This window comes from Drosophila biarmipes, chromosome 3R (genome assembly GCF_025231255.1).
Source record: "Drosophila biarmipes strain raj3 chromosome 3R, RU_DBia_V1.1, whole genome shotgun sequence".
NCBI lineage: Eukaryota > Metazoa > Arthropoda > Insecta > Diptera > Drosophilidae > Drosophila > Drosophila biarmipes.
This window is the reverse complement of record NC_066616.1, coordinates 4,994,285-5,013,243: the sequence shown is the minus strand read 5'-3', so window position 1 is coordinate 5,013,243 and position 18,959 is coordinate 4,994,285. Positions and strand designations below refer to the sequence as shown.

General features: G+C 43.7%; 2 protein-coding genes across 6 annotated transcripts; both read left to right on the top strand.

The window, feature by feature from the left end:
- Positions 1-827: 827 nt before the first annotated feature.
- Positions 828-2,878, top strand: LOC108027084 (zinc metalloproteinase nas-14). 2 transcript variants are annotated; one of them, XM_050888658.1, is made up of 3 exons: positions 828-848; positions 1,769-2,374; positions 2,567-2,878. In XM_050888658.1, exons 2-3 carry the CDS (start codon positions 1,834-1,836, stop codon positions 2,764-2,766), a joined length of 741 nt encoding a protein of 246 aa, XP_050744615.1. In that variant the 5' UTR covers positions 828-848; positions 1,769-1,833; the 3' UTR covers positions 2,767-2,878. The 2 variants fall into 2 exon arrangements, with proteins under 2 accessions (XP_050744615.1, XP_016953789.3); XM_017098300.3 differs by lacking the exon at positions 828-848 and adding an exon at positions 1,087-1,347.
- A 5,831-nt stretch (positions 2,879-8,709) lies between these two features.
- On the top strand, positions 8,710-16,843 carry LOC108027255 (ATP-dependent RNA helicase p62). 4 transcript variants are annotated; one of them, XM_017098615.3, is made up of 6 exons: positions 8,710-8,786; positions 9,019-9,288; positions 12,282-13,397; positions 13,512-13,750; positions 15,614-15,792; positions 15,890-16,843. In XM_017098615.3, coding segments are annotated over exons 2-6 (1,752 nt in total). In that variant the 5' UTR covers positions 8,710-8,786; positions 9,019-9,286; the 3' UTR covers positions 16,106-16,843. The 4 variants fall into 4 exon arrangements, with proteins under 4 accessions (XP_016954104.3, XP_016954103.3, XP_050744301.1 ...); XM_050888344.1 differs by lacking the exon at positions 8,710-8,786 and adding an exon at positions 11,279-11,427 and having other exon boundaries at positions 9,158-9,288; XM_017098614.3 differs by lacking the exon at positions 8,710-8,786 and having other exon boundaries at positions 8,855-9,288.
- The last annotated feature ends 2,116 nt before the right edge of the window (positions 16,844-18,959 follow it).

Genomic DNA, 18,959 nt, shown 5'->3' with positions numbered 1-18,959 from the left:
AATGGATTGCCAAATAAGCTCCGCCCAGATGGCGATAAGGTATTCCGGGTTAACAGTTTAAGCTGCCAACTGACTAATTGGAGGCCCAAGAAAGTGCAAAGTGCAGCCCGATATTCCGGTCCAAGGTGTCGCATATCAAAACAGACAGACAGCCCGGCAAGCAAACAAATTGAAAACCAGACAGACTGGCAGCCAGGCAGTAAGAGAGTGGAAAGGTCTGCACGAGGAAAAATTGCTTTTAAGTAAAAATAAATAACAATGATATATAGATCTTAATAATAGCATTATATATAAAAGTTTGAGCAGACATGTATCTATTAAGAATATATTTTCTTTTTAAGAATCCGGACGACTTGCTAATTGAGCTTTTGCGAAATGCTTTGTGTTCGGCTTGCTTGTGCAAAAAAACTAAAAAAGAGGAGGGACAGATTCCACTTTTAAAACAATTTACGAAATTTATTGCTTGTGTACGTTTAGCGCCAGCGCGTACCTGACCAACGACAACAATATCACGTGAAGTAAGTCGGATAATTAATCCCATTCGTGGATACCCTTTCTATAGTTAATTATGATAAGTACAACTAATTAATTCTGCTTGAAGTATGGGTTCATTATTTGCGGTTTCGGAATCTGCCATAAATTAAATGAATAATCCGATAAGATGTTTTCACACTGTTAAAAAATAATATCATGCAATTAAATCGCCAAGCTGATGTACTCCGCGAGCTTTGTTTGCAGTCGTTGTCCAAAGCACTAGCTCGGCTTAAATTACGTGAGCGTCCAGTCAAGTTTAAGCCGAGCTTAATCGGAGAGTTTCGACCGCCTTGAACGGAGAGTTTAAGCCACAGGTTAGGCGCTGTTTGATCAGAGATTTATTGGTGTAAAAGTGAGACGAAGGTGAGGAGCAGTGCACCCAATAGATTTGGGTGTTTACACGCGGCCGATTGCGTGGCGTCTGCCCAACATTCGGCATTATTTAGCTTTTATTTTCGCACATTTTGCATAAATTAAGGTGCCGAGACTGCAGACTGGGGTAGCTGTTGGGCTCTTGGGCTCTCGAGCCAGGTTCAGTTACCAATTTCGTGTGCAGCCGTTCGGTCTGAATGCGGCATGGCGTGGACACAGTGAGCAAATATCGATCGAGTGGAAATATAGTCACAGCCAAGCCCAATCGCAGCTCCATAATGTGTGCACAGTTGAGTGGATCGGCGGTGCAGGTGGTTATGCTGATGGTGGTGCTAGTGATGATCTCGGCACCACCGGGCAGTGAAAGTGCCAAGCTCCCGGAACGCCGGTATCCCGCGGGAGTGGACTTCTTCGAGCACGAGTTTACCAGCGTCGCGGAAGGTTCGTTCCAATCGTGATTATGTGATGTGGTGCTTTTAAGAATGTATAGCAATAAAATTACTAGATCTTAGTTCAGTTTATTTTACACTTATTTGTTTCAAAAACTTAGCAAAATTATACAAGCCAGTGGTCGATATGGGCCAAAATTTTGTTGTGGAATTTTGAAATTGGGAAATTAGTCTTATGATTGTGTTTAGAATTCATGCTGATTTGGGACGGGAATCTTCCTTGTTATAGGACAAACTAAGTAGAATACAAACTGTTCTAAAGCTAAATCCTTTCTTTTTGGACTGCGAACGTTAAGACATATTTCAAAATACAGAACACTGAACGGCGAAACTATTTAATTACTTTGTTTGTATCATTCACTTGTTATGTGGAATACTGAATATCGCTGCAATAACCACACCTACTCTTTCAGATGAATACGATCCCTATGGACCCGACATTGGCGACGACGATTTGGGAATCGACGATCCGGAAACAATGCCGCGACTGTTTCAGGGAGATATTGCCATAGATCCGTACACCTATATCACCCTCCGATTGGGTGTCAATCCCATGAGACACCCAAAACGACTTTGGCCCAATGGAACGATCCCCTTCGAGATTAGCCCCCGATACGCCAATCCAGAAAGGCAGGCTATAATTCAGGCCGTTAAAACCTTTAATTCCCTAACTTGCGTGCACTTCGTGCCCTACGATGGGGAAGTGGATGACTACCTGCTGATTGAACCACCTCTAGAAGGGCCCCAGGGGTGTTGGTCCTACGTGGGTCGAAGGGGGGGAGAACAGGTGGTGTCCCTCCAACGACCCGATGAGAACAGTGCCCACTGCTTCAGCAGCGAGGGCAGAATAATGCACGAGCTGATGCACGCCATAGGAATATATCACGAGCAATCCCGAGCTGATCGCGACAACTTCGTCAAGATCCACTGGGACAACATCGTACCTCGATTCAAAAAGAACTTCAAGCTGGTCTCAAAGAAGAAGGGGAAGTACGCCTTCGACTACGATTACAACTCAGGTAAGAATACTTAAGAATCCTGAGTTACATACTCAATATGGTTAATAACTTGATTTACTAAAATCAAAATTCATACTTTTCAAATGAAATTTTAATTTTATTTTACAATTTTATTTTCTGTCGTGGTTTCCTGATTTTACCCTTCCATACTACTTTTTACACTACAATGCTATTAATATTTTATTTTTTTAGTGATGCACTACGGCGAATTTTACTTCAGTAAGCGGAAGGGTGAAAAGCCCACAATGACTCCCCTACAACCTGGAGTTAGGATCGGACAACGAAAGACCATCAGCAAGATCGATTGCCTCAAAATCAACGAGCTCTACGGATGCTTGCAGGGCCGAAGGGCCAAAATGTATCGCAGCTTTTGTCATCTACTTGGGCTTTGAGAGGATTCCGACCAAGGAGATCTTATGAATCACATTGATTTATTGTTTTTAATTTATTTTGTAAAGTTTAATAAAATTTTAGTAGGAAACAAATTTGCGGCCCAACTTTAAATTAACTAGTTTGGCGTACAGTAACGGAAAAAAGGTATTTTACATGGATTTTACATGACCCCACTTAAATGTTTTGTATTCAGTTTTATACATTTTTTACACAATTATTTAAAAATAAATCATTAATTTTGTGCCAAAAAGATACAAAGCTTATATTAAAATGTTGAAAAGCGTATTTTAGCTTTGGCCTCATGGACTTTAACTTTTGTTTATTTTGGTGTTTCGTTAAACGCTGAAATGGGTCGTGTCTCTGCTAAAAATCAACTTTTCCTGACGGTAAAACATATTATTCAAGTAAAAGCAAGACATTATCTATAGCAATTAAAAGAAATTTAATAAAACAACAAATTAAGTTCTATTTTCAAAGGAGGCTCTTTCAAAAATTTTAATTTTCCAAGGAAAGGCGACTGCAAGAAAACGTTTTTCTTAAAACAAAAATGGGAAATTTATGGTTGAACGTAGTTTTATTTCGGTTCCACAACTTAATTTTTAATTAGTCCACATAACTTTGTTCTATCTATATTTTAAACATCTGATCAATATCATTATATTTAAGTGTGAACTGTATATATTTCATAATGTAAACGTCTGATCAATATCATAAGATTTAAGTATGAATTGTAAACATTTCATAACAAATAATCGATAATCGATGGTCACTTAAAATGTAAGTTGGGATTTTAAGAGTAAATGGAATGGTCACTTTTGCACCGGCTTGAGAGAGGAAAAAAACGCTCTTGAAGAAGAAAGAAACATTTAACAAAAAGAAAGCCATCAAGCGGCTCCTACAAACAAAGAAAACCGAGTGTTTGTAATATAATAACTAATCCTTCATAACTTTGTTTTATCTATATTTTCGTCGTATATTTCATCGAATGTTTGTTAAATATTATGATATCAAAGCTTTTGTAAATGGCGCGTGACCTCTCCTTAGGAAGTTTTTTTTTCGATGTTTCGAAGTTTCTTTTGAAAACTTTAATTTTCTTTTTTATTAAAATTCTATAGCATACAGTGTGAAAATAAACAATTCTTCCATTTAATGCTATAGTCGATGCCAGCACTGGAAATATGCAGCGAAGCGACTGTTCACAATTTCATAACTTGCGGATTTAGTGGACGGTCCGATTTCGACCATTTTTGGCATAAAGAGGGATATTGATAATAAAAATGAAATTGCATTTGCACAAGTTTAACAGTGGGCGAGGCACCCATCTGAAATCCCATCCTAGAACCTAGAACCTTCAAAATTTGCATGCCAAGTCACGACAGACAGACACACATGGCTAGATCGGCTCGACTAGTGATCCTGATCAAGAATGTATATACTTTCTAGGGTGATACATACTTTTCAACGAATATAGTAGTCTAATAATAACGGGTTTAAAAATGTCAATTTGTCGATTTAAGGCTATTACTAGTACTCATATCGGCAAAAACGGCGAGCTAACCGAACTAAAGAGTGATCATAAAGCAAATAGGAGGCCAGCGCTTTTCGTAAATTTTGTTTTTGAGCTCAGATAAGCTAAGGAAATACCAGACAAAATACCACATTTTTTTGGTGGATTTCGATGACTGCCGTAACAACCGCATAAAAAATAAGAAATTTTTAACCTTTGTCTGGGTTTGTGCAGAAGCGGTGTGGAAACCAACATCTAAAAATGTTGGGAAAGCTACAGAACCTAGTAGCGTTTTTCAAATTGTTTTATACATGTTCACTGAAGAAATGTTGTATTTTTTCTGTTATTTCCTTAGCTCATCAAAGTTACAATTGCTCCGAAACATTGTTGGAGTTCCAGTTTCTTAAATCCTTAATCTTCGCTTTGGCAGGAAAGGCTTGAAAACAAGTACTCTAAACAGATATGACGTCAATACAGATGATAAGCGAGGGCAAAATCAATACGTTTATCCAGTGAACCATTACCTTCACAGCAGCAGTTTCTGCGCTTCAGTCTTCCATAAGGTTACTTTTGGTTTATATCCATATATAAATTGGAATTAAGTATAATTAAAATTGGTCTGTTTTCTAGTCTATGTAAGATGTGAAAAAAAACAGACCGGGCTGTTATAGTTTACAAAGCCCAAGCGTTCACTGTGTTGCCGTCAAAGTAAAAACAGACCTTGGTGAAATAGCTATCGCGTCTGCCTACTGTCCACCAAATTTTCAATGTTCTACTGATGTCTTTGAAAAACTCTTTGACGACCTGGGAACTAATTTTTCCAGGTGACTGGAATGCTCACCACCGTCTCTGGGGGTCTCGTAACTCAACCACCCGTGGAAGAGCTCTAGCGGACTTTGTTCAACGGTCAAATGTCCAGGTCCTTGCAACCGGAGGTCCTACGTATTATCCTTACAACCAAAGAACGCCAACAGCAATTGACTTTGCTGTCTACAGAGGAATGCGTCCGCAGTGTCTCTCTATCTCGGAAAGTTTTGAGCAAAAGGGCATATCGTAGAGCCGAAGACGATCTTAAGAAGCTTCTTTATGAAACGAAGCGAGAATATTTTGATACGATGCTTCTCAATGCTGACCCCACCAATCCTTACGGATTTAACCTTTGGAAATGTACACGAAATTTGAAACGACAGCCAATTCGAAAGATACTTATTAAAAAAAATCTGACGATACATGGTGCAGGTCCGACACGGAAATTTCTTCTGCTTTTGCGGACGAACTCCAGAGACGCTTCCAGCCATATGACCCAGCGAGCCGCGAGGACGTCGATGAAACGCTTGCATTTCTTAACGCTCCTTCCCCGGTTGCGTTTCCAATCAAACATGTTAGCCCAGAAGAAGTTTGCCTACATATTCAAAAGCTGCATGCAAGAAAAGCGCTTCGATGGCATTGATAGCAGAATCGCCAAAGCACTGCCTAAAAAGGGAATCCTCTTCCTTGTTCTCCTGTTTAACTCAATGCTTCGTATCCACCACTTTCCCTCCCAATGGAAGTGTGCTGTGATTACGATGATACCAAAGCCAGGTAAACCGGAGAACCTTGTCGCGTCTTACTGACCAATAAGTTTGCTGCCCACCTTCTCTAAAATATTCGAAAGAATATTCCTTAGCAGAATGATGGCAGATACAAGAGTGCAGGAAGCCATCCAGACCACCAGTTTGGTTTTAGACATCAGCACGGGACTCCTGAGCAAGCACATCGGGTTGTTGAGCATATCCTTAATGCAACACTGCAATTTCTCACTGAGACCACAGACCCTTCCTACAGTTGACCTTCACGGCATCACCATCCCACAATCACAACAAGCGCAATACCTGGGCCTAATCTTGGACAAGAGGCTCACCTGGAAGCAGCACACAACCAAAATACCTGCTACATGTCGAGCTAAGCTTAGGAAGCCTAACTGGATGCTGAAGCCAACGAGTAAGCTGAGCCTTGGCGACAAAGAGTTGCTGTTTAAATCGATCGTGGTGCCCTCGATGACCTACTGCATCCAATTATGCGGCATGGCTTCTGACTCGAACGTCATGAAAGTGCAAAGAATTCAAAACCGGGCGCTGCGTAGGATTGCAGATGCGCCGTGTTATGTATGGAGTGAAGCCCTAGCCACTGACCTCCTCGTTCCCTCTGTCCAAATAAACCAGAGGTGGAGAAACATCAATTAAAACATCGATGCATCGATGTTTTAAAATTTTCTAGAAACATCGATGTTTTTTGCCTCAATCGATGTTTTTGTCACATCACAAATTTTTGAGAAACGTGCGGAAGGTATGTGGATCCGGCTCTCTCACTTGTGCAGGAAGTTCCAACGAGGTGGAACAGCGCATTTCAAATGATGGAGAAGATCCTTCTTACGAGCGACGCACTATCAACGGCGCTGTTGGCTACTCCAAGGGCCCCTGTGCCGTTTTCGGCCGATGACATTGAAGTCATATAGGAGCTATGTTTGTTGTTGCGTCCTTTTGATCAGGCGACGAAAATGATTTCGGGCGGAAAGTATCCCACCGTTTCATTGGTGATACCATTGATTTGCGAGATGCAACGCAAACTATCTGACCTAAAAAACGAACTCGTTTCCGTTGAAGCCACAATCGGTTTTAACCCTTTAAAAGCCAACATGAGAACTCGATTCGGACATTATGAAACGCGAACAGTGCCCCGCATTGCCACAATTATTGATCCCCGCTTCAGAAAAGACGGGTTTGAATTACCCTACAATGCTGAGCAAGCGCTAAAGCTTTGGAGCAGGAACTCCATAGAATAATCGAGAAATCTCCAATGGAAAAATCCACACCGCCAGTTGAACACGGCCCCTCCAAGGTTTTTTTATTCCTTGATTCTAAATTAAAAGCGAAGATAAATTCACCGCTAGCCGACGCTGTGATCCTACTAAGACTACATCTCGAAACCCAAAACGAGCCTGAAACATGTGACCCACTAAAATATTGGAAGGTGAATTTTGATGAAGTTGGTAACACAAATTTTAAAGTATTCTTTTTTGTTATAGACAAGAGCAGATATATACGAATCGCAGCAACAGGTTGCACTTAAATACCTTTGTGTACCAGGAACATCCTGTGAGTCCGAAAGGAAAATCAAGATATTTTTTCTTAACTAATCGTACCAAAATGTGAATATGATGATCTCTTAGGATTCGGAGCCTTTGTTTCTTTGTTATAATTTGAAAAATATTAGTCTTTCACTTGCGCTATATTCTCTACTAATAAAAAACAAAAAAACATTTTTTTTTCAAAACATCGATGTTTCACTCGATGTTATTTTTGAAAACATCGAAAACATCGATGTTTGCGAACATCGATGTTTCTCCACCTCTGAAATAAACCGACACTCCACGCTAATCACCTAGCTGCTGCCTTGGCAAACCCAAGGACCGGCGATCTCTGGACAAGAGGACATCATGTCACTCGAGTCCTTAAGTTGTGATATTATTTCTTGACCAATTGTTATAAAAATTGTTAATCACCAATCTGTTATATATGCATGTTAATTGTTTCCTTGTTTATTTACTGTTAAACTCAACGTTTTATAACCATTAAGTTGGTTGATCAACGGAATAAATATTTATATGTTGTACTAAAAAATGTATGATGTGAAAATGCTGTTTTGCATTATAATTGATCAAAAGCATTCTATATTACTTTAGCTCGCATACTCCTAGGAAAGTACTGGCAATTGCCAATGAAAACACCACGGTAGGCAACGCGGTTTCCGTTTCCTATCAAAAAATCCGAAACATTCCCAAAATACCGCGTGTTGGAAATTGGGCTTTAGACTTTAGATATTTGTCTTCGATGACTGAAATCGGCTCATCAAATACACAATAAACTATGCCCAAAGCATTCTAAAAACGATTCTTGTGCGTGTTTTTATATTTAAAGCAATTTCGATAACCCTTTATAAACACATTTTTAAATAAATAAACCCTCTTATAATATTGCGATACTCTTCAAGACTTATATTTAATGCCTACTTAAATAAATGTAGTAATAATTTTAATAAATTCTTTTGCTTAACAAATCAGGAGAAAATTTAAATTAAATTATTTAATAGTTCTTTTTTCTAAAATATCAAAAGAGCATAGTTATGGACGTTTACCATCACAACTGGCAAACAGATCACAAAAAATACACACTATGAGGTAAGTGAACCAATTAAATTCTAAGTAGTTTTATTAGTAGCTCCGTAAAATTATAATTTTTCAAATTTTAGTAGATAAATTAAGCAAACTTCAGGTAAATCTAAGGTATAATTTATTCAATAAAGTTCATAAAATCAAACCAGAACTGAACTTGGCGGGCAGAAGGTATCGATAGGCACGGCCACCGCCGACGGTCACTCTAATGGCATGTTTTCCGACCCGCCCGGCGGTCACACTAGGCCCCAGCTCGAGTTTTCCCCTCCGTCAAGGGTCACTCTAATTTTGGACGAGGTTAGGTAAGACACGCGCGGACGCCGCGCTGCCGAGGAGAAATCGGCCATTAGCATAACCGAAAAGTGAACCTGGGCCGTGGTTAAACATGCTCAAGCTAGTGCAGTACCTGGCCCCCCGCGTGGGCGGCGCCACGCCCCACTCGGCCGTCTGCGGCCGGGGCAACCTGCTATTGATTTCCCCGAGAAGCGCCGAGAAATGTATAACGCAACGTCGCCATTTTCTTTTCTCCGCCAGCAGCGACACTTTCGCTTCTTCTTCGCTCTGCACCGAACACCGCCAACAGTTCCACGGGAGTCGCAGGAATCGGGAGACAGCCCCAGCACTACTCACCAGCACCCTACGCAGTAGTCTCCAGAGCCAGTCGCAGCGTGCGCTTCGAGACAGTCCGAAGCCAGAACCAGTCGACTCCAGAGATTCCCCCCCGGCAGAGCAGCGGACGAGACGGAAATCGCTTTTTACCGATCCCGACGAGCACCCAGAGGAAATCAAAATTGAAGGAATAATGTAAGTGCCCAGTTTTCTTGTGAAATGCGCTTGGTTTTTTCCGCCGTCGCCATTTTACCTCCCTTCGTGCTTTTCTCTACACCTACGGGCGAGTGAGAGGTGATGAGTAATTAGTGGCAGCGCTGGGGGAGGGAGACGGAGAGAGAAACACATGGCTGGCTAAATTTTGACAGTCGAAGTTTTTTCTGCTTTTCCCTGCTTGCCCCCGCATCCGCAGGGGATGGCAAAAGCAACAAGAACGACAGCGCACGTCATAAAAAGAATTTGCCTGATTTGTGAAACGTGTTCTTGCTTCGTTTGCTTTTTTATAGCATTTTAATTTGTCTGTATGCCCGAACACGAACACGCGCACACACACAGCGGCCGCCGCTGGGCTGTGTGTGTGCCTGTTGACGGCGGCGTTTTCGCGTGCTCGTAGGACAGTTTCGGTGTGTATAACAGTCGGCGGCTGTCACTGGCTGTTGCCGTCCCGCTCGCTCGCCAGCACGCCCTTCTCGCGTGCTCTCCCCCGCTCACACTAGGTTTTGTAGAGATATCGCGATGTTCCTGGGAGTCGCAATAACTCACAGGCCACCTTGCCAGGCCCAAAGTCCCTAACTGGGCGATCTGCCGAATTTTTGGGCACCAAATACCAATCAGGTTATTAAACGTGGCTGGGGGCCTTAGGTAGTTACAACTATTTACCCCTTGTGCATATGTTTTTGGCCCTTTTTCACCGCCATATTGTATCCGACGAGGATCAAAGGTACTCTCCGTTGTGTGGGTCTCAGTAGAGATCTCGTGGTGCTTCTGGCGAGGGTTTAATCTTCATACAAATATCGCCGGACTGCTTTCGAATTATTCTTTTAGTGCCCGTAATCTTCCGTTTCTTCGAAACTCTTATCACTACTTTTTACGCCGTAAAGTTAAGGTTTTAGTCAGCTTTTTGCCCCAATGAATGCTTAATAATTCTGTCAACCACACAATTGTTTTTATTATGTAATATACATTTGTTAAATGTTTGACAAGGAAAATGTTCTGTGTACCCAGAACCCAACCAGTGCTACCTAGTACACGGTGCAGAGAATAATAAAAACAAGCATCGAGGATTGCATTGTAATAGTTACCCAGTTCGTGAACTACCCCTTCACATAAACGGCCCATTAGTCTAAAATGTCAAATGACGCCAATTGATTATGATGAGGAGTTCCCCCTTCGGCGAGCTCGCGATTCGTCTTTTCGCATGTCAAAAAGCGACAGGTAGACACACAGAAAGTCGGAGGTGCCCCGGCTCTTGCCCAGCCCCCTCGGGTGCTTGCCCCCCTCGAAACTAGGCGCAAGACATTTGGCTGTCTCATAAATGTTCGGAGCGTTCCGCTCCGTTAGGTGGGCACAAATGTTAGCGTGTCACTGGGCCCTGCAACGAAGCGGGCGGATGGGGTCCCAAATTGACAGAGCAATAGACAGGCGAACGCGGGATTGGATCGGGGGTCGGATTTGCATAGGGCACCCCACAGTGATACCAACTAGGGATCACGAAAGTCTGTCTAGGAAACCCAGCTTAAGTTAATGTTTCTAGACAGTTTAAATATATACTAATCGAATATATCTGATATTTATTTTGCTTACCCAAACCATTTGTATCTAATGACCAGTACCGACCAGCAGTACACTATAATATTCAACACTATTTGTATATTCAATGCAATGTTGAATTCCTATCTTATAGTTTTTAGGATCCTTCTTATACGTTAGCCAGATCTGACTAGGAACCGACCAGTTGTGCAGTGCCAGCGACCCCATGATTAATGCCGGAGCAGTAAGCACTGTTTTGTTCGCGGGGTTGTTTAGCTGAGCAGTTTAGGGCAGATAAATTGGGGTGGTAAAGCTGTGGGCGGGAGTAATAGTAACCCTGCTCGAGTTGCATGTTGTTGTCAATCAAATTTGCCTTACTGTTTGTATTATTCGAAATTTATTTAATTTCCCTAACACGCAATTAGTTTTATTTAAGTTTATTGCGGTTGTAGCACAACTCCCTGTCAGCTGTTTAGCAGCGTCGAAAGAAATCGAAAAGCGAAGAGTTGCCTTCCAAGTCGACCAGTCGCAGTTGAAATCCAAGTCCCAACTAGCAGACGTCTAAAACGGCAGCATGCGAGCAAAGTAAGCCAAGTCACTCGTTTCTTTTTCCCCAATTTTCTGCCAAAGAAATTCTTAAGAAAAGAAAATGCAGCTGTCGAGGCCAAGCCGAAAAATAGAAGCCCAGTTAAATGTTGTTAAATTCTTGAAGGTTGTTTTGCTCAGAAAACAATAGGAAAACCGAATTGATACCAACAAGTTTTTCGCAAAGTGCGCAGCACAATATATTTCTAGATGGAAGATAAGAGGGAATTGATTAAACAAATGTACGTCGAAAAATGCTGAAACTTTACAGCACGACATTACAAAAATCATCAATATTCTGCTTTAATTTCAATAAAGTAACGTCCCGTCAAATCGTTGAGCTCTATGCGCTTAGTTCCTAAAATAATTCCAAAGTCTTTCGATATTCGAAAAGAATATACAAAATCTTGCGATAGCAGTGTAAACAAATTTTAATTGTTGGGTTTTTTTTAAGGGAAATAAAGCCCAAGTTAGATGACACCAAGAAAATTGTGCTTCATTGCAGTCTAAGCAAAAATGAACAAAAGAATTGCGAAAAATATAATAAATATACAAAACATAAGACCCCTCAATCGCAATTTTGTGCTTTTATTTATTAGCTTATCTAGAACTAGCTGAGATTTTCAACCATACATGAAATGTATTAACTCATGTCTGTGATAAGATTCGACTAAGCAATGAATAGTTTAGATCAAGGTGGAATTTTCAGTTTGTGATCACAAAGTCACCCTAAGATAAATAAGGCTGCGAGAGGACGTGGATGTGAGACTTCTTTTCTTGAGCATTCCTTTTCTTTCATCTTACTTGAAGTATTTTCTTTTTAACGATGCTAGTATATTTTTCCTTTCTTCCAGGGCACCACACGATCGCGACTTTGGTCACAGTGGACGTGGCGGTCGCGGAGGCGATCGCGGCGGCGATGACCGTCGTGGAGGAGGCGGCGGCGGCGGCAATCGCTTCGGTGGCGGAGGCGGCGGTGGCGACTACCATGGCGTCAGGAACGGTCGCATCGAGAAGCGCCGCGATGACCGCGGAGGCGGCAACCGTTTCGGAGGCGGCGGCGGTGGCGGATTCGGAGGCGATCGCCGTGGAGGTGGTGGCAGCCAGGATCTGCCCATGCGCCCGGTGGACTTCTCCAACCTGGCTCCCTTCAAGAAGAACTTCTACCAGGAGCACCCTAACGTGGCCGGCCGTTCCCCCTATGAGGTCCAGCGGTATCGCGACGAGCAGGAGATCACGGTGCGCGGACAGGCGCCGAATCCAATCCAGGACTTCTCCGAGGTCTATCTGCCCGACTACGTTATGAAGGAGATCCGCAGACAGGGCTACAAGGCGCCCACCGCCATCCAGGCTCAGGGCTGGCCCATCGCCATGAGTGGCTCGAACTTCGTGGGTATTGCCAAGACAGGATCCGGCAAGACCCTGGGCTACATCCTGCCCGCCATTGTCCACATCAACAACCAACAGCCGCTGCAGAGGGGCGATGGACCCATCGCCCTCGTGCTGGCCCCCACCAGGGAGCTGGCCCAACAGATCCAGCAGGTGGCCACCGAATTCGGTTCCGCCTCGTATGTGCGCAACACCTGCGTTTTCGGTGGCGCCCCGAAGGGCGGCCAAATGCGGGATCTGCAGCGCGGCTGCGAGATCGTCATTGCCACTCCTGGACGTCTTATTGATTTCCTATCCGCCGGATCTACTAACCTGAAGCGCTGCACCTACCTTGTGCTGGACGAGGCCGACCGCATGTTGGATATGGGTTTCGAGCCCCAGATCAGAAAGATCGTCTCCCAGATCCGGCCCGATCGGCAGACACTCATGTGGAGCGCAACCTGGCCCAAGGAGGTCAAGCAGCTGGCCGAGGACTTTTTGGGCAACTACATCCAGATCAACATTGGATCGCTGGAGCTGTCTGCGAACCACAACATCCGCCAGGTGGTGGACGTTTGTGACGAGTTCAGCAAGGAGGAGAAGTAAGTAGACAATTATATTTCTTGAAATAGAAATTTGAATCGCTAGAACCATTTCGATTAAAACGATATAAAAGATAGACGACTGACTAATTACTTTCTTCTTTATGAACTCAGATTGAAGACCCTCCTGTCCGACATCTATGACACCAGCGAGAGCCCCGGCAAGATTATCATTTTCGTGGAAACCAAGCGGCGCGTGGACAACCTAGTGCGATTTATCCGCAGCTTCGGCGTGCGCTGTGGCGCGATTCACGGCGACAAGTCGCAATCAGAGCGAGACTTTGTCCTGCGCGAGTTCCGCTCGGGCAAGTCCAACATCCTGGTGGCCACCGACGTGGCAGCCCGTGGACTGGGTAAGTTTGCTCCCACACCGGCGTAGAGTACCTCGTAGTTTGCGGCCGGAGGAAGGAATGTTGAGGAGGGGCCTGCTAGCCATAAGGTTACACTCGCTAGGGCCATTGCTTACATACATCACCACAGAAGAATACCGCACCTAACCGATCACCCACATCATTACACACCACCACATTTTGCGAGCAGAACCCGAACCGTACAACCCACCACCCGAATCCCCTAACCGCACCTAGAGACATATCCCGGTATATCGAATCCACATCTAGCGAGCGCGCCAATTCAGAAACAGTTTCTTAGACATAAGCCGAATGCCAAAATCGAATAATCAACTTGAACTTTTACCCCACCCCCTGACCCTGCCCGCACCCCGCCCCCGCCCGAACAACCCTGCCCCACCCCTGCTAAAAATGTGTGAATGCGTATGCTCCATATGCATTGCGGTGTACCTGGTACACGACTTTTGTCTTTGTGCGTGTCTCTGCCTCTTTCTCTCTCTCTCTCCCCTCTCTCTCTCTCTCTTTCTTGTTTCTTTCTCGTTTACAGAGGCCGATTTTGGTAGTATGATGGGGAGGATAATGAATGAGCGGCGACCACTGCGAACACTCGTGACTTGAGCGACTTTTGCCAACATCAGAATCAGATCTGTAATGATATATGATGGTACCACACCCTGTGTGATACTATTGCGCAAAAGGACCGATGAAAGTTCTCAGATTCAGACGGTCGAGAGACACGAATATCGAATATCCCCAACATCATGCATCATATGTGGCCTCTGCAGTCCCCGACTTTTTGTTGAGAAAGATTGATATGCTATGATACGTTTTTGCGACCAAAGACTACCAACTACCAACCAAAACAACCAATCAACCAAAGATCCAACAACAACAACTGAACCGATCCATCAGAGAGCCAGCTTTTCCCTCAGCAGTGGAAGGCGGAAGGCGGCGTGCAAAGTATAGATGGGGTGGCATGGCCCTTCAGAAAGCACAAGAATTGGACATGCACCAAGTCGACAGCTACAGCCACAGCAAAAGCCAAAGCAAAGCACATTGACACCACCCACCACACACATCACACTCCCAAATAAGAACACCCGACATTTGCTTGTACCAGAGAGGACGAGGTCAGGAGATGAGATGTATGTGCTTTCGAGGATCGAGCCCAAGATGCTGCTGCTGCTGCGTGCTGCGTCCTCCAAAAAGATCACCACCACCACCAACCACCCACTACCCGCGTTTGCCGCCGCATCACGAAAGCCCACTGCTCCTGGACGAAAAGGCGGCCCGCTTGTTGTTGTTAATCCTCCCAAAAGTTGAAATCTAGATATATTGGTCGTGTCTCCTCACGGTGGTCATCTCCAAAATGGTCCATGTGAGAAGAGAGCTTAGTCAGAGGCGCACGCGGCTCAATGCAACAAACTCTCCGCTTCGCCGTGCGATCGAGATCGCTACCTTGTTGTTTCTGGGGAGAGTTTGGACCACGAGCTGCGCGACGCCAATCAGAGATTTTGATTGAGAGAAAAATTGAGTGAAACAATTTATAGCACCAAGAAGGTAACGTACATTTTGAAACATTTTCTTTTTTTCTCTAAAAAACAACCCACAAAACAAAAACTACCATAGACTCCATAGTATGCTAACGTAAAAATGCAAAAAAAGAAAAGACAAGTGTGTTCAAAGTGTTCAAAACATCTCGGAAAAACGCTAAAAATTGTTGCAAGCGAGCGCGCAGAGCGGAAAATCATTTGGCAATTTGAAAACTGTTCGTCAATTATATAATATTCTCCGATTAATTAGTAAGAACAGCCAGGAGCTCGAGACTAATCTAGGTGCCTTTTCTTTCCCCGGACATCTCTGTAGACGTGGACGGCATCAAGTATGTCATCAACTTTGACTACCCGCAAAACAGCGAGGACTACATCCATCGCATCGGTCGCACAGGACGTTCCAACACAAAGGGCACCTCCTTTGCCTTCTTCACGAAGAACAATGCCAAGCAAGCCAAGGCGCTGGTCGACGTCCTCAGAGAGGCTAATCAGGTGAGTTCGTTACTCTGGAATTTTGACAGTTATATCCTGGACTGATACGCCCTTGTGAGTAAGATTAAATTCTAATTATTGTTCCCTTCTTCCCCAGGAAATCAATCCTGCCCTGGAAAATATGGCCCGCAACTCGCGCTACGACGGTGGCGGCGGTCGCTCCCGCTACGGAGGCGGCGGCGGAGGCGGTGGTCGCTTCGGCGGCGGCGGCTTCAAGAAGGGCAGCCTGAGCAACGGACGAGGCTTCGGAGGAGGCGGCGGCGGCGGCGGCGGCGGCGGCGGTGGCGAAGGCAGACACTCGCGCTTCGACTAGATCGGGGACGGAGAGCAGTAATAGAAGCTATAGGAACCGGAGTTTTCAGTAGCTAAACTAAACCGCGCTAGGCCCTAAGTTAAATTAAGTTCATAGCCTAAGTTTAAGTTTTCGTACTACTTTCACCGAACCCGCTGACGGTTACTCTCAGATTCAAATTCAGACCTTTAATACCCCAATTAATGGAACACTACAGAAGCTAGCTATTTGAACATAGCTATTTTATGTTTAATGATTTGTAAGATATTTGACGCCGAACCGCCAGGTCGGCACACAATCCAATTGAAAACATCAAAAACACTCTTTACTTAAACGCAAAACCCAATTTTCAAATATGATGTGATAATTTCTTAATTTAATGCCACCTATCACTAAACTAAACAAACGAAATCGTAGCGCGAGGAGTACTTGATGTAGTGAAGGAGAGAGGAAAAGGAGGAGGAAGTAAGGATCATTCCCGTCTGTCCCGTCTTGATGACACTGAACAAAGGCTGACGAGCGACCTTTGTTTGATACTCGTAAATAAATTCTTCAATTACTTTTGAAAAATTAACTTTTGGGATACCTTTTATGGCTCAACCAGATTGTGTAAAGGAAGGAAAACAAACGGGAAACCGCATTAACTATGACACTAAATACAAAAGAAAAACTGTATGTACAAGCTGAGAGTTTCTCACTTTCAACTTAATTTTTCGGAAAAATAAACGTGTGTATACCTACTACAACCTAAACCAACAACGAAGCTGCAGTTTTCTGTATTGAGTTCAGCCAAATTGTGAGCGCTTGGCTGGTGGCTACAAAGGAATTCCATTTTCCATGGAAGGTTGCGGGTGAACATAATCGTGATTGCAGAAATATTTTTGCAGACGTCATTAAGAGCGACATTTGGCCGCCTTGGCAGTGTCAATAGCAGTGCTTCCCCTCGAAAATCGGCAGATAAGAGCCGTGTTTGCCCCGGGGTGGAAAGGCCAGAGTTGCCAACTAAGCTGTTTGGTTGTATCCCTTCTGAAGTGGCAAGATTGACCATTTCAGGGGCGAAACATTTGGAAACTTTCTTAGGAAATAATCAAAGGAAACAATATAACGTATCGTATTAAAATAAATTCAACAGAAACATATTAATAAATTTTAAATTGAACAAAAATATTTTAATGACTGCTTATTGATGGACATTACAACAAAGCATCACAATTGCTTTTATTGTAGCTGCTTACCACTTGCTGGGAATCGATAGTTGGCAGCACTGGCGGAAATAAATTCGGAGGAAGGCATCCGCCGTGTCCGTGTCTTGTGACACCACATTTAGACGCAATGAAGCCAATTCACTCTCGACTTGGCCTGCTTCGTGCCCCGGGTTCCGCATTCTCCCTTGCGCTGGGCTCTCACCCGTGCTCCTTATGACAAGTCAGTTGGTTCTTGGGAGCAGCCCGTCCACTTACCCCAATTCCACGATGGCCAGAGCTGTGAACCGCTGCTCAGTGGCGATTCCTGGGGCCCGATAATGACGCTTCTGGGGACGTGAATGCGGTCGGATTGGAGGGCCTGCGATTCGCTGGCTGATGGGCGTCGCGTTCTTGCGGTTGCGGTGGAGTCGAGGAGGAAGTCATTTGTTAAATTGCTTGAATTGGGCAATGCGTTGGTGGCGGAAGGTCTCGGAGTTCTTTGATGGGCGATATGTAAACCGAAGCGACTTGAAGAAAATTTGTTATCAAGTTTTGAAGTTGGTTCTGGGCAGAGCTGGGTGTGATCTGTGTACGATGGCGGGTTCACAAGCCTTTTAAAGTGGTGGAGTGTAACTTTTGTATAAGTTATAACTTATTTCTATCAATACGAAGTGGGTAACTTTAGTTCCTACGAAACTCCTTGCTTTTATCAAAATGTCGGTGTTTTAAAGCATACAGTTGTTGAAAATAATTAGCAATAATTACAAATTAAAACAAAACAGTAGTTTAACCAATTGGTCTGGATTGCTAACAACTTTTCAGATAATGTTCCCTTGGTAATACCTGGATTTATATATCCAGGAAATCTGTCACATTTTCCTTAATTTTTTTGCAATTCTAGAACTCTCACAGATTTTGAGAGTGTGGAAAAGCAGCGTCCACAAAGACAAACTCGGAGACTCCCTCGAACCTGAAAGTTAATTCGAATTCCGTAATCTTTTCTTATAATTTAAGGCTGGGATTAATCCCTTCCCGGCCAGCGATGATGGCCCCGGGTGGGGCATTAAGCAGCCACACATTTACTCCACGCACTCATCGTATTCACAACTGCCGGCAAATTGCCTCCAGTCCGTCCACCTCGCTGCATCCACTTCCACCTCTCCGCCTCCAAAGCCGCGTTCCGCTCTCCACATTCGGCTCTCTAGCTCATTTTCATTCTTATCCCCTGGCTTACACGCAAAGAAAAGTGTGTGGAAAGAGGGAAAACAGAACGTAACGTAACGACTGCAAATTCTAATAAATATATTTTATATATATTTATATTTTCTTTAAAATTGTTATTATTACCTTCTACAGACCGTGCATAAAAGTCTTAAATTCTTCATATTCATATAACATTCACAAGTATCAATTTACATTTTTCATTAGTAATGATACCTACAAAATTGAACAGCGAAAATGACATAGATGTTTGCGTGATCTTTTCCTGTGTAGCTTATCAATGCCCTATGTTAATATATATTTGATCCTATTTCCTTTTGTTTCTGACAATTTGCCCTTTTTTTAATTTTTGATTAGTTTTTCCGAGTGGAAGGCAGCAGCTCCCTCCAGAGGCGCGCCGCTCGAGCAAGGCCACTTAACCGGGAACGAAGCAGGTCACTTACTTTGCTGTGCGCGCACTCGGATTACAA

Excerpts from the sequence above, each read along its gene's own strand:
- LOC108027084 (XM_017098300.3), top strand. The coding sequence starts at position 1,104 with ATGCGGCATGGCGTGGACACAGTGAGCAAATATCGATCGAGTGGAAAT. Across the intron at positions 1,348-1,768 it reads GTTTACCAGCGTCGCGGAAG|ATGAATACGATCCCTATGGA; the intron begins GTTCGTTCCAAT and ends CTACTCTTTCAG. Across the intron at positions 2,375-2,566 it reads CGACTACGATTACAACTCAG|TGATGCACTACGGCGAATTT; the intron begins GTAAGAATACTT and ends TTATTTTTTTAG.
- LOC108027255 (XM_017098614.3), top strand. The coding sequence starts at position 8,870 with ATGCTCAAGCTAGTGCAGTACCTGGCCCCCCGCGTGGGCGGCGCCACG. Across the intron at positions 9,289-12,281 it reads ATCAAAATTGAAGGAATAAT|GGCACCACACGATCGCGACT; the intron begins GTAAGTGCCCAG and ends CCTTTCTTCCAG. Across the intron at positions 13,751-15,613 it reads CGTGGCAGCCCGTGGACTGG|ACGTGGACGGCATCAAGTAT; the intron begins GTAAGTTTGCTC and ends ACATCTCTGTAG.